Source organism: Gorilla gorilla, chromosome 15 (assembly GCF_029281585.2).
Source record: "Gorilla gorilla gorilla isolate KB3781 chromosome 15, NHGRI_mGorGor1-v2.1_pri, whole genome shotgun sequence".
Taxonomy (NCBI): domain Eukaryota; kingdom Metazoa; phylum Chordata; class Mammalia; order Primates; family Hominidae; genus Gorilla; species Gorilla gorilla.
Genome location: NC_073239.2, coordinates 118,749,095 through 118,761,791, shown reverse-complemented (window position 1 = coordinate 118,761,791; position 12,697 = coordinate 118,749,095). Strand labels below are relative to the sequence as shown.

General features: G+C 46.9%; 1 protein-coding gene across 7 annotated transcripts in view; it reads right to left on the bottom strand.

The window, feature by feature from the left end:
- PPP2R5C (protein phosphatase 2 regulatory subunit B'gamma) overlaps positions 1-12,697 on the bottom strand; it is a 166,988-nt gene that overhangs the window by 134,145 nt on the left and 20,146 nt on the right. For 6 of the 7 annotated variants that reach the window (XM_019009823.4, XM_019009821.4, XM_019009822.3 and 3 more), the window contains exon 3: positions 7,572-7,737. The exons of the other annotated variant lie outside the window; for it this stretch is intronic. In XM_019009823.4, the coding sequence (XP_018865368.1) occupies positions 7,572-7,737 (166 nt within the window). The remainder of the gene's footprint in view (positions 1-7,571; positions 7,738-12,697) is intronic. 7 annotated transcript variants of the gene reach the window in all.

Below are 12,697 nucleotides of genomic sequence, written 5' to 3'. Positions count from 1 at the left end.
CAGTTCCTTCATGCAACCTCATTCCTCCTGGACGCTGGACAACAATTTGGGTGCCATGAGTATGGGTGTAAAAGGTTGTCACACTGACCCTCCACTGAGCTGTTAACACTTAAGTCATCCATGGATGGCAGAGCTAAAAGAGTACTGCAACACTTTCTCTGGGGCTTCAGGGATCACAGGGACCCCTGAAGACACTGCCATGGGGCTGGTATGGGGTTTGCTCCTGCTGGTGCCCAAAAGTGCTCCTGCACCAGCTCACCTGCACTTCCCCTCCCACGAGGGGTGGAGCAGCAAGTAAGTGGAGCTTGCCCTTGCTGGCGCTGAAGGGGCCAGCTAGTTCCCACACCCACGTACTCCAGTTCCTGCCCGTGAAGCAGTCAGGGAAATATCCTGCTTCAAAAACACTATAATGTTAAAATTAAATTTAAAATATCAATATGAATGTACGATTCAGAAAATTTATAACTTCGCTCCCTCCACTGAAAGCATTTAAAAGTAATGTCAGACCAGTAGCAATAAACATCCCTCTGACCCAGATTTTGGTTGCTAATATATTTACTACTGAAAGGAACTAGGGCTCTTTGAAAAATAGCTGATTTGGCCAGGTGTGGTGGCTCATGCCTGTAATCTCAGCACTTTGGGAGGCCGAGGTGGGTAGATCACTTGAGGTCAGGAGTTTGAGACCAGCCTGGCCAACATAGTGAAACCCCATATTTACAAAAAATATAAAAATTAGCTGGGCATGGTGGCACATGCCTGTAATCCTAGCTACTTGGGAGGCTGAGGCAGGAGAATCGTTTGAATGTGGGAGGCGGAGGCTGCAGGGAGCCAAGATTGCACCACTGCACTCCAGCATGGATGAGACCATGAGACTGTCTCAAAAAATAAAAAAATAAAAAAAAAAGAAAGAAAAGAAAAATGGCTGATTTGAAGTCTGGGGAAGAGAAGGTATTAAATGAGCCCAAGGGATGTCTCACTGTGTCAGAAATCAAGGAATCAAAAATAAATGAGGCTATGTAAAAAAACAAAAACAAACAAACAAACAAAAAAACACACAGTAGCTACCCTAAAGGGCACTTAATGATTGCAATTATGCCATCTGAACACCAGAAAGACTAATGCTTTTGGTACATGAAAACACACTGAAATCAACAATATATTAGTCCACAATGATATTAAAACAAAGAGAAAGCTAGAAAAAAGCTTCAGCTGTCACCATTAGAGGGAACTGGTAATAAAAGACAAAGAATTAAGCTTATCCTTCTTTTTCAGTAGGAGCTCCATTTCAAGATAACCAAGTATCTCTGGTTGGTAAGAAAAATCACTGCTTTCAGAAGAACGTTAGAGTAAATGTTGAATTCGCTAGTGAAACTGAAACTACTGACTCAGGCAAGGATTATCAACTGTTGTTCAAGACATTAGCACATGGTTGACAGGGAATACACATTGGCAGGATGCCAAAATATACACTGCAGATTATTACTAGTACTTTTTGAATTGTAAAGGGAAATATGTAATTGTTCAATAGAGATATCAATCTGTCATCAACTGAATTCACTAGTAAAACTGAAAATTTAGCATCACTTCTGATGATAGATAACCAGAGGCTATGCATCTCTCACAATAATGTCACTATCTCCTAAGTTATAAAGCGTTGCCTCTGATGTATTTCAGCCAAAAAAGGTTTCCATTTACAGGAACCGCAGTGGGGTAAGTGGGATATATTGCAGAACAACTGGGTCGGTTGATTTAACAAACCAGTGTTGTGGTTTAAGGCACTCCCAGATTGGCAGTGCCTCCAGGTGTCTGGCAGAGCAAAAACAAATCCCTATTGAAGAAGACACTTTGATTCTAGGTTTCAATTTATTTCACATATCTGAATACAATGACCAATATACAATAAAAAAAAATCAGGTACACAAGGAAATAAGACATCATGAACAAAATGTGTCAAACACCTCAGATACTAGTGTGACCTGACGCAGGCTATAAAACAGCTGCGTTTACTATACTTATGACAAGTTTTGATGGTATGTTCAAGAGAATAGGAAAATATTTTAAAATGGCACTGCAGACTGAAAAAAGAACCAAACAGAACTTTCATAAATGAAAAAAAACCCCCTGAAATTAAAAGCTCAAAAGAAGGGTTTGACACATATAGACAAATCTGAAGATTTACAATGAGTAACAAAAATTGAGAATAAGCGTTTCAAAACTTTCGTATCAACTTAACAGGGTAATCTTATGTCTACTGACTATAATAATAAAAACACTATTTTATACAAAGTATATTTTGTACTTCACTTCTGTAATAATTTATTTTTATTGTATTTTATTTTCTGTTAAAATAAAGCACTCATACCTGGGAAAACATACTGTTACAATTCAACAAGAAGACAACCAACTTAAAAAAAGACATCTCATCAAAGAAGAGAGACAAATGGCTAACAGGCATGTGAAAAGATGCTTAACATTTCCAGTCATTGGGGAAAGGCCAATGGAAACCACAGTGAGACACCATTACACACCCACAAGAATTAAGCTATAATCGAAAAGACAATAATAAATATTGGCAAGAATGTGGCCACACCAGAGCCCTCATATATTGTTGGTGGAAATGTAAAACAGTACGACCACTTTGGAAAACAGTTTGGCAGTTTCTTTTTCTTTTCTTTTCTTTTTTTGAGACGGAGTCTTGCTCTGTTGCCCAGGCTGGAGTGCAGTGGTGTGATCTCAGCTCACTGCAACCTCCACTTCCCAGGTTCAAGCAATTCTCCTGCCTCAGCCTCCCAAGTAGCTGTGGCTACAAGCGTGTGCCACCATGCTCAGCTGATTTTTTGTATTTTTAGTAAAGATGGAGTTTCACCGTGTTAGCCAGGATGGCCTTGATCTCCTGACCTCATGATCCACCCACCTCGGCCTCCCGAAGTGCTGGGATTACAGGCGTGAGCCACGGTGCCCAGCTAACAGTTTCTTAACAAGCTAAACATAAATTTACCACACAAGCCAGGAATTCCACTCCTAGGTATCTACTCAAGAGAAATGAAATATCTGCTCGCACAGACTTCTATGCAAATGTGCACAGCAGCACTGTTACTCATACCAGCTAAGAAACAGCCCAAATGTCCATTAACTGGTGAACGGATAAACAAATTGTGGTGTATCCATCTGACTGAATATGACGCGGCATTAAAAAGAAACAACACAGATGAACCTCAAAAACCTTACAGCAAGTGTAAAAGACTACCTATGGTATGACTTCGCTTATATGAAGTGTCCGGAAGAAAGTAAGTCTAGAGACAGAAAGCAGATCAGTGGGTGCCTGCAGCTGGGGCCCAGAGGGGAACTTAATGCTGAATGGCACGAGATAACTTTTGGAGGCAGATGGAAACATTCTAAAACAGAATTGTGGTGACGGTTGCACAACTCTATGTATTTGCTAAAATAACTAAATTTTCCAGTTACAATGGGTGAGTTTTAGGATATGTAAATTATGCCTCAATTAACTCTAAAAAAGAAAAACCTATGACTTGAAAAGTTAGGAAAAAATAAAATCTAGGGATAGGGCTGAAAGTTACACTCAGAATGAATATGTGGCTTTAAATTCTTTTATGATTAAAAAGCAAACTAAAAATAAGTGAACTCTCTACTCAATAAATGAGGAAAAGGTTGAAATAAAAGACGTAAGATAATTAAAGATAAAAGTGCAGATGAATAATATTGAACACAAACAGAACAGTCAAAAGAATAAATGAACTTATAAGGAGACATAACCGCCACTGATAAGGAAGAGATTAAAAGGTCCATTAAACAATGACCATGTACTAGTTAACAGATACCCCTTTCTAAATGGACCCACTGTGGTAAGAAGCTACAGACGTTTCATAGAGAAAAGCAACAGGCCCACTGAGTTCCAAGTCAACCTTTCAACCCTATTTCATGGACACATTCCACATTTTATTGTTTCTGAAATCCGGGTCCATCTTATTATCCCTGTCATAAGGTGGCAGTGTGAGGGAGCTGCGGGAAAAGCTGCTGCAGGCCACCCCAGGAACCTTCACAAAGTGCTGGTGACAACGAATCTCAGACGGGACAAAATACAGGTTTATGAAAAAGAAGAAAACTACAGACCAGCTCCATGTAGTAAATATGGAAGCAAATATTCTAAAGAAAATTAGTTCCAAACACTATGAAAATACACTGTGACAAAATTGACAAAATGCAAAGATATTTCAAAACCAGAAAAATCTGTCAACACAGCAATAGTAACATCTTAAAGAGAAAAATCATATGGCATTTGACCAAATTCAGCAGCAGTACCCACCCAGCATGCACTGGCATGGCGCCAACCAGCCTGCATGGGTCCGGGAAGAGTCCTGTGAGCTTGGACTCCGGAGCACCAGCGGCCTCGCAAAGGCTGCTTACCAGAAACCAAGAGCCACTTTCCCATCAACTTAGGAAACGCTGAAGCCATTTACTGAAATGGGAGAAAACAGGAATGCCTGCTATCACCTCTGTTCCAGGTTTTATTGGTCCTTCTTAGTGGCAGAATAAAATTAAAATAACTAGTCTATGTTGGCATAAATAGTGGAAGAGAGATAAAAGAATCCATTGCAAACAACAGGACTATATATGCAGACTGTAGTGGAAACATTAATTAAGACTAATACGAAAATGTGGTAAGGTGACGGCAAAAGAAAATATTTAAAAACCAATAGCTCTGCATGAGATTAACAAAAACCAATTAGAAGTGGAAATGGGAAAAAATATAACCCAGTCACAAACGTGACAAAAGCTATAGAGTATTTAGAAATAAATTTACTGGAAAGTTAGAGATTTACAAGAAAACCGTAAAATTTTATAAGTCAGAAAACAAGACCCAGAAAAATGGGGGATATATACCATCTTCCTAGATGGAAAAAAGGTATCCATTTTCACCAAATTAATATATAACTTTAATTCCAATCAATTATTATTTTTCTGAACTAGGTGAAATTATTTTAGTATATATACAGAGGCATTAACGTTTTAGAACAGCCAAGAGAGAATTATCAAACAAGACCAGTGAGGGGAACTGGCTTGATGCATGTGAAATTCTCCTGGATATGTGGATTTACTATGGAGAATTTACCCTTTTGGGGAACAGTGAAAATGTAAGCGTCAGTGGAAGTATATTGCATGCCATTCTTACTAGGTATAATGAAAAACGAAGGAAACGGAGGTTGAGAATAGAAAACAGATGTAGAACAGATGTAGAAAGAGGCTTGTGCAGCGACTCCTCAGAAGAGGTAAAGGAAGTATGCTGGAGGCCGGCACACACCGGTACTTGCATGGGCTCTGCCCCGCGCATGGAATAATATACGGCGACAAAACTGACAAATGCAAAGATGGTTCAAAACCAGAAAAATCTATCAACACAGCAATTATAATCTTAACATCTTAAGGAGAAAAATCATATGGCATTTGACCAAATTCAGCAGCAGTACACACCCAGCATGCACTGGCTGAGGCAGGGCATGCATGGAAAGATGGGGCACACGGCCAACCTTCTGTACCATGGCAGATCCAAGCCCCAGCTGTGACGGGCATTAGGGACAGGGCTTGGGACACGAAGGCCCAACAATGGTTATACAAAGCCTTTTCCCTCCCTCTGACTCTGGGCCTCCGGAGGGTACTGGAAGGAGGAGTTGATACCTATCCCTTTCCTTGCTGTCTCACCAATGGGTTGCTCACTCCAGGAGAATAGGGGCTTGGTTTTGTGTAATTCTGTACCCCTAGTACCTAGAATAGCTTTCACAGGCGCTCAACACATATTTGCTGAATGAATGAATAGCATGAGAAAGGTATATCCTATTTGGGAAGAGGAAGACTAATAATAAAAAATGACTTAGCATGCATATTATCTAAGGTAAACCCAATATAAGCCAAATACAAGCTCTAGAAAATGCAAGCGAGAACCTGGATTTTTTTTTTTTTTTTTTTTTTTTTTGAGATGGAGTCTTGCTCTGTCGCCCAGGCTGGAGTGCAGTGGCACAATCTCAGCTCACTGCAAGCTCTGCCTCCCGGGTTCACGCCATTCTCCCGCCTCAGCCTCCCAAGTAGCTGGGACTACAGGCGCCCGCCACCACGCCTGGCTAATTTTGTTTTTGTATTTTTAGTAGGGACGGGGTTTCACCATGTTAGCCAGGATGGTCTGGATCTCCTGACCTCGTGATCCGCCCGCCTTGGCCTCCCAAAGTGCTGGGATTACAGGCATGAGCCACTGAGCCCGGCCGAGAACCTGGATTTCTAGCAAGTAGGGGGCAAGAAAATTCATCCACCCGTAAATCCACCCACCCATCCACCCACCCATAAATCCACCATCCACCCAGCCTCCCTTCCTCCCTTCCTCCTTCCACCTGGCAAATCTGCTATCTGCTTTACAGCGTGGAAAGCCTGGGAATACAGCTATAAACATGACAGACTGCCTGCTCTCACTGAGTTCATATTTACTTTTCTTTTTCCTGAGAACAAGATCTCACTCTGTCATCCACGCTGAAGTGCAGTGGCACGATCATGGTTCACTGTAGCCTTGGCCTCCCAGGCTCAAGCAATCCTCCCACTTCAGCCTCCTGAGTAGCCGGGACCACAGGTGTGTGCCACCATGCCCAGCACATTTTATTTTTTTGTAGAGACGGAGTCTCCCTATGTTGCCTAGGCTGGTCTCAAACTCCTGGGCTCAAGTGATCCTTCTGCCTCAGCCTCCTAAAGTGATGGGATTATAAGCGCGAGCCACTGGACTGGTTGCTGAATTAATATTCAGTGGAAATTAATTGTAAAAGATCCATTATTATAAATTTAAGGTATGAAAAATGGTATTTTGTTTAGTATATCTGTCTTATATTTTAGTAATTATAAAGGTTTTAAGAGGTTCACATTTGACTTTACGGTCCTTACTCTGTTTTCCTTGATAAGGTTTTAAGCACCTCAATCTCAAAATCTAAAGGAAGACTTTTAGAGATTAAACAACCTGAGATGGAAAGAGATGGCTGTGTCATTTGGGGGGAAATTCAAAGTAAAGAGCACTTTTTCCTAATTTCATATAAGAAACGCTTGAGTAGAGGTAATCCTCAAATGACTCATAACAAAGCAAGTCCATAATGTACTATAGCTACAGTCCTTACTTTAGAAACATAGGGAACTTCTACTATAATTTTTACAATTACTGTACTTGGAGTAATTCCTTTCGGAATTGCTACAGTTCTAAGACAAACAAATGAAAATTAATTTAAAAGAAAAACTGGCTAGCTTAATACCATAAATAAAAAGATGTTCAGCTTTTCCTGTTTCCTTAGTGTATTATGCCTATACTGTGTTGTTAAACTTTTATCTTGAATAGCTCTGGAATTTAAAATGTTAATTGAGTAAATAAGTTAATGACATTCAACCTAAAAAAAAAACCCCTCAATACAGAAAAGATGACCCCACAAAATACAAACACAGCAAAGGAATAAATCAGCACACACTATCAAAACATCGCTCCTTCACTCCAACAGCCACAGTTTAACTTTTAAAAGACAAATAAAAATTACCTTTTAAGGATGGTAGTTTTTGAAGTTCTCTATTATTGCTTGCGCTAAACCTTGAAGAATTTTGCCGTTTGTCTTTCTTCACTATGGGCTGAGAGACTGGTACTTTTATTTTAGCAGATACTGTAGACGGGACAGCAACAAGGCTGTTTTTCCTGACGGAAATTTGCTTCCAAAACAAAAACAAAAACAAATGAATATGTACAATGGTTGTATTTTGTAGCACTATTAAAATATAGAAAAACATATACATGAGTCTTACTCTGGGGCATTCCCCTTCACTCCATGGAAGACATCATTCCTTAGAGTGGCTGGAGTATGGGGCTTATGTCCCACCTTCAGCAATATTAGACTGAAAGATTCAAAGATGCCTAATTTCTCATATCTTCCTTCAAACTTTTGATTGCTAAATATTTACCACATAGGTTGATGTGGTAGACTAAATAATGATGCCTAAAGATGACCACATCCTAATTCCTGGAACTGGTGAATATGGGACCTTGCTTGGCGACAGGGACTCTGCAGATGGGATTCAGTTAAGAATCTTGAGATGGGACAATGATTCTGGATCATCCAGGTGGGCCCAAGGGAATCACACAGGTCATTACAAGAGGGAGGCAGGAGGGAGACAAGAGAAGGCAATGGGACAACGAAAGCAGGGGTCAGAGAGAGATCTGAAGATGCTACATGGCTGGGTTGGAAGATGCAGGGAAGTGGCCATGAGCCAAGGCAGGCAGGTGGCCTCTACAAGGTGGGAAAGGCTGGAAATAGATTCTCCTCTAGAACCTCCAGAGCCATCACGACCCTGCTGACACCTTCATTTTGGCCTCATTTCAGACCTACATGCCAGAACGGTAACATAGTAAGTTTATGCTCTTTGGAGCCACTGCATGTGTAACTTGTACAGTGGTGCGAGGAGATGAATACGGCTGAGTATCTCACAAAATGCTAGGTGTTCCCTGCTGGCTCACCACTCAGTCTTGAATACCCAAAGCAGGCCATCTGAGTGCTTCCCCTTGAGCCCCAGGAAACGCTCCGCTGGAGCTGTTCTGCTGCCATTGTCCTAGGCTCCTGGTGTGCGTGCTCATTCCCAGGCTGCACCATAACTCCAGGGCTGGTCAACACCCCTGCAGCCAACCTGCAACGCTGCCAACTGAACTACTCAGCAGAGGTGGAGAAGAGTCTGAAGATGCACGAAGCAGAGGAACCAGGGGTCCCCTGTCATCCACAGAGGCCAAAGGAGCTCACCAAGGGGGCCCGTGGAGTTCAGCTGTGCTCTGGGCCCCCCAGCTGAAGGGCTCTCTAGGTAGCAAGCAGTGACCTGGCCCACAGCTGTTTGCTGCCACCACTATCCAGCAGTGACAGCCAACAGCTGCTGTGTCCACCGTCAAGATGATTTACATAATGTGCTCGTTGCCCACTCTTCTTTCTGCCCAAAGAAAGGGAGTCTGTGTCTGCATATGTGCTCTTTAAAAAGGCTGTCACTCTCTGAGACAGTTTGCTTCTGTGTCCCCACCCAAATCTCATCTCAAATTGTAATCCCCACGAGTCAAGGGAGGGACCTGGTGGGAGGTGACTGGATTGTGGGGGCAGTTTCCCCCCTGCTGTTCTTGTGATAGTAAGTGAGTTCTTACGAGATCTGATGACTTACAAGTGTTTGGCAGATCCCCCCCCACTTTCTCTCTCTCTCCTGCTGCCGTGTAAGAAGTGCCTTGCTTCCCCTTCACCTTCTGCCATGATGGTAAGTTTCCTGAGGCCTCCCCAGCTAGGTGAAACTGTGAGTCAATTACACATCTTTTGTTTATAAATTACCCAATCTCAGGTAGTTTTTTATAGCTGTGTGAAAATGAACTAATACAGACTCCATCCTGGAGACACAAACCTACCTAGTTTAGGGCCAAGGAGAGCAGACACACCAACTCCAGCCCCAAACATTAATTTGTTCTCATCCTCGAATGAAATTTTCATAAGCAGTAAGAGCTGCTTTACTTTCTACTAAGGTGCTTAGGAATGCCTGGAAAGAGCTGTCTCATGTGACAGACTGCCCAGAACAGCAGGCAGCCTCTGACCTGGGAGGCAGGGGTCTCGGTTCCCTTCTCTCCCTCAGTCTGTGGCTTTTTCCTCAAAAGGTACTTTCTTGGGCTCTGAGCTTGACATCTGTCAATCTTTTGCCATGAAAGCCTGGGTCTTTCTTCCCTAAAAGCCCCTCCATAACCAGCTCCTCCACAGAATCCCCCAGTTAGACAGGTTTCTGCTCCGCCTTCTCTGGGTGCCCCTGGCATTGATTCCACAGTCTGGAGGAGCTGCTCCTAGGAGCTGTCCTGGCTTTAGATGTTCAGTCACATACGTGCGTGTTCCAGTAGATAATGTTCTCCATCTCCTTTTTATTTCACTATAGTGCCAGCCCAGCACTCACAGCGAGGACCTTGGGTAGAGGCCAATGACAGGGCTCCCCCGTGGCTTCTGACCCCAGCTGGAAGGTCGGCTGCATGGAAGGTGGCCTAGCCTAGGGGGCTGGGAAGCAAGTCCATGGGTCTTGACTGCCACGGGGACACACTGAGGATAGGCTTCTGCCCCTGAGAAAATAAGTCAGCCCTCGGGCACAGTTCCAAACGGGCCCTTGGCCTTTTGGCCACCATGCCCCACTCCATTCTCTCGTCAGGGCCAAGACCAGAGAGAGGAGCCAGCCTGCCTGCTCTGCCCAGCCCAGCCACCAGCTGCCTGCCCCACAACACCGTGACCCCAGGTGCTCCCACCAACTCTGAGGGGGCATCTTCCTCCCCGATGGGACATCAGCTCAGGAGGGCAGGGCCTCTCCGCATGAGACATTGTCTGTTCCTGGGAAGGTGAGGTGATCTCCCTGAGGAAGGAGCTGCAGAGCCGCCCAAAGCAGATGCCACCAAGAACCTGGGCTCAGAGAGGGGGAGAAGGAGAGAGAGTGGGAGAGAGGGAGGGGGAAAGAGAGGGGGAGAATGGTGGGGGGGGGAGAGAGAGGGGGAGGGGGGAGGGGAGAAAGAGAAATGGGGAGAGAGGGGGGAGGGGGAGAAGGGGGGAGAAAGGGGGGAGAAAGAGAGAGGAGGAGAGAGGGAGGGGGAGGGGGAAAAAGAGAGAGAGGGGGTAGAGAGAAAAGGGGGGGAGAAAGAGAGAGGGGGACAAAGAGAGGAGGAGAGAGGGAGGAAGAGAAAGAGAGAGGGGAGGGGGAGGAGGAGGAGGGGAGGGGGGAGAGGGAGAGAGAGGGGGCAGAGAGGGAGGGGGAGAAAGAGAGAGGGAGAGGGAGGGGAGGGGGAAAGGGGAGAGGGCAGAGGGGGAGAAAGAGGGAGGGGAAGGGGGAGGAGGAAAAGAGAGAGGGAGGAGAGAGGGAGGGGAAGGGGGAGAACAAGAGAGAAAGGGGAAAGAGAGGCAGGGGGAGGGGGAGAAAGAGAGAGGGGAGAGAGAGGGAGGGGAAGGGGGGAGAAAGAGAGAAAGTGGAAAGAGAGGGAGGGGGAGAAAGAGACAGAGAGGGGAGAGAGAGGGAAGGGGAGAAAGAGAGAGAGAAGGGGAGAGAGGGAGGGGAAGGGGGAGAGAGGGAAGGGAAGGGGGAGGGAGGGGAAGGGGAAGAAAGGGGGGAGAGAGGGGGAAGGGGGAGAAAGAGAGAGGGAGGGAAGGGGGAGGGGGGAAAGAGAGAAAGAGGAAAGAGAGGGAGGGGGAAAAAGAGGGGAAAGAGAGGGATGGGGAGGGGGAGAAAAAGGGGGGAGGGGAGAGGCGGAGAGGAAGAAGGGGGAGGGGGGAGGGGGGAGGGGAAGAAAGGGTGGGGAGAGAGGGAGTGGGAGAGGGAGAAAGAGAGAAGGGGGAGAGAGGGAGGGAGGGAAGGAGGAACACAGGGAGAGAAGGATGGAGGGAATGAGGGAAGGAGAGAGGGCGGGCGAGGGGCTCCCTTGGGAGCAGCTGCCCAGAGCGGGTGGGCGCAGACGAGGTCGGGGTGGGAGCGGGAGCGGGTGCTGGGGCGGGCTCCTGGGTGCCGCTCCGGTACACCTGGCCACGGCCCCGAGACGGGACGGAAAGGAAACGGGAGAGCGCGGTTCGCGGGTCGCCAAGCAGAGGGTTGGAGCGCGCAACGCAGGAGGCCAGATCGGCGTCCTCCGCTTCTTCCCCGGGCGGCCGGCTCCCCTCCTCCGGGCTCCGGGGCGAGGCAGCGGAGGCCGGGGCAAAGGCGGGACCGCGGCCTGGGGCCCATGCCGGAGGCTCCGGAGGCGGCCGGCGGGAGCTAAGGGTCTCCTTGGAAGGCCGGGACAGACAACACTCTTGAGAAAACGTGGTTGGGGCAGAGGGGTGCGTCAGGCGCCCAGGAAGGCGCAGGCTGGCAAGGGCAGGGGTGGGGAGGCTGGGGGGCGGCAGGAGGACCCGGCGGGAGCCCACGCGGGTCTGCAGCGACAACAGGAGTGAGGTCGAGCCTGGCCCCACGCGCACAGCGCGCCTTGGCAGCCTAGCGGCTCAGGGGCCAAAGCCGCCAAGGTCGCTGTGCCACCGGGAGGCGCAGGGCGGGTTGAGGCTTCGGAGGGTGGGGAAGGTCTGAAGGGGTCCCTGAGGACAGAAGCCAGGGTCCCGGGAAATACGGCAGCTGTAAACAAGCCCTCCTCCTGGGCACCAGACACCACCAACACCGCTGGTTCGCTGGTTCGTGGACAGCCCGGCGGGGACCCTGCCGCAGCCCCGACACCCGGCTCCCTCCCTGCTCTGATGTCCCATAAACCTGCAAAGACTCCTCCAGTGGCGGCACCGCAAGGCACCTGTAGCTGGAGGGAGACGGCTAGGGAGGAAGGCTGGGGAGCGGCTGCCCCACGCTGCATTCCATGGTTCAGGCCGAGCTGGCGCATCCTTAGCTTACAGAGAGGAAAGCAAGGCTCAGGCTGTGGGGTGAGCGCCTGAAATCACCCAGTCAGTGCTGCAGCCAAGCCCCAGCCTCAGTCCCTGGACTCTGGGTCTGGGGTTGAGCCAAATGCTGGACCCCAACTCCCCCCTTACACCCCACACCCGAGCAATTCCATGCTCCAGTGCCTCTCAAAATCCTCCCTTTCTGCAATTTTATCGTAAACGGAACAAACTGCCACCACTTATGTGCCAAGGACTAAGTGATATGCCACTTAAGAAGT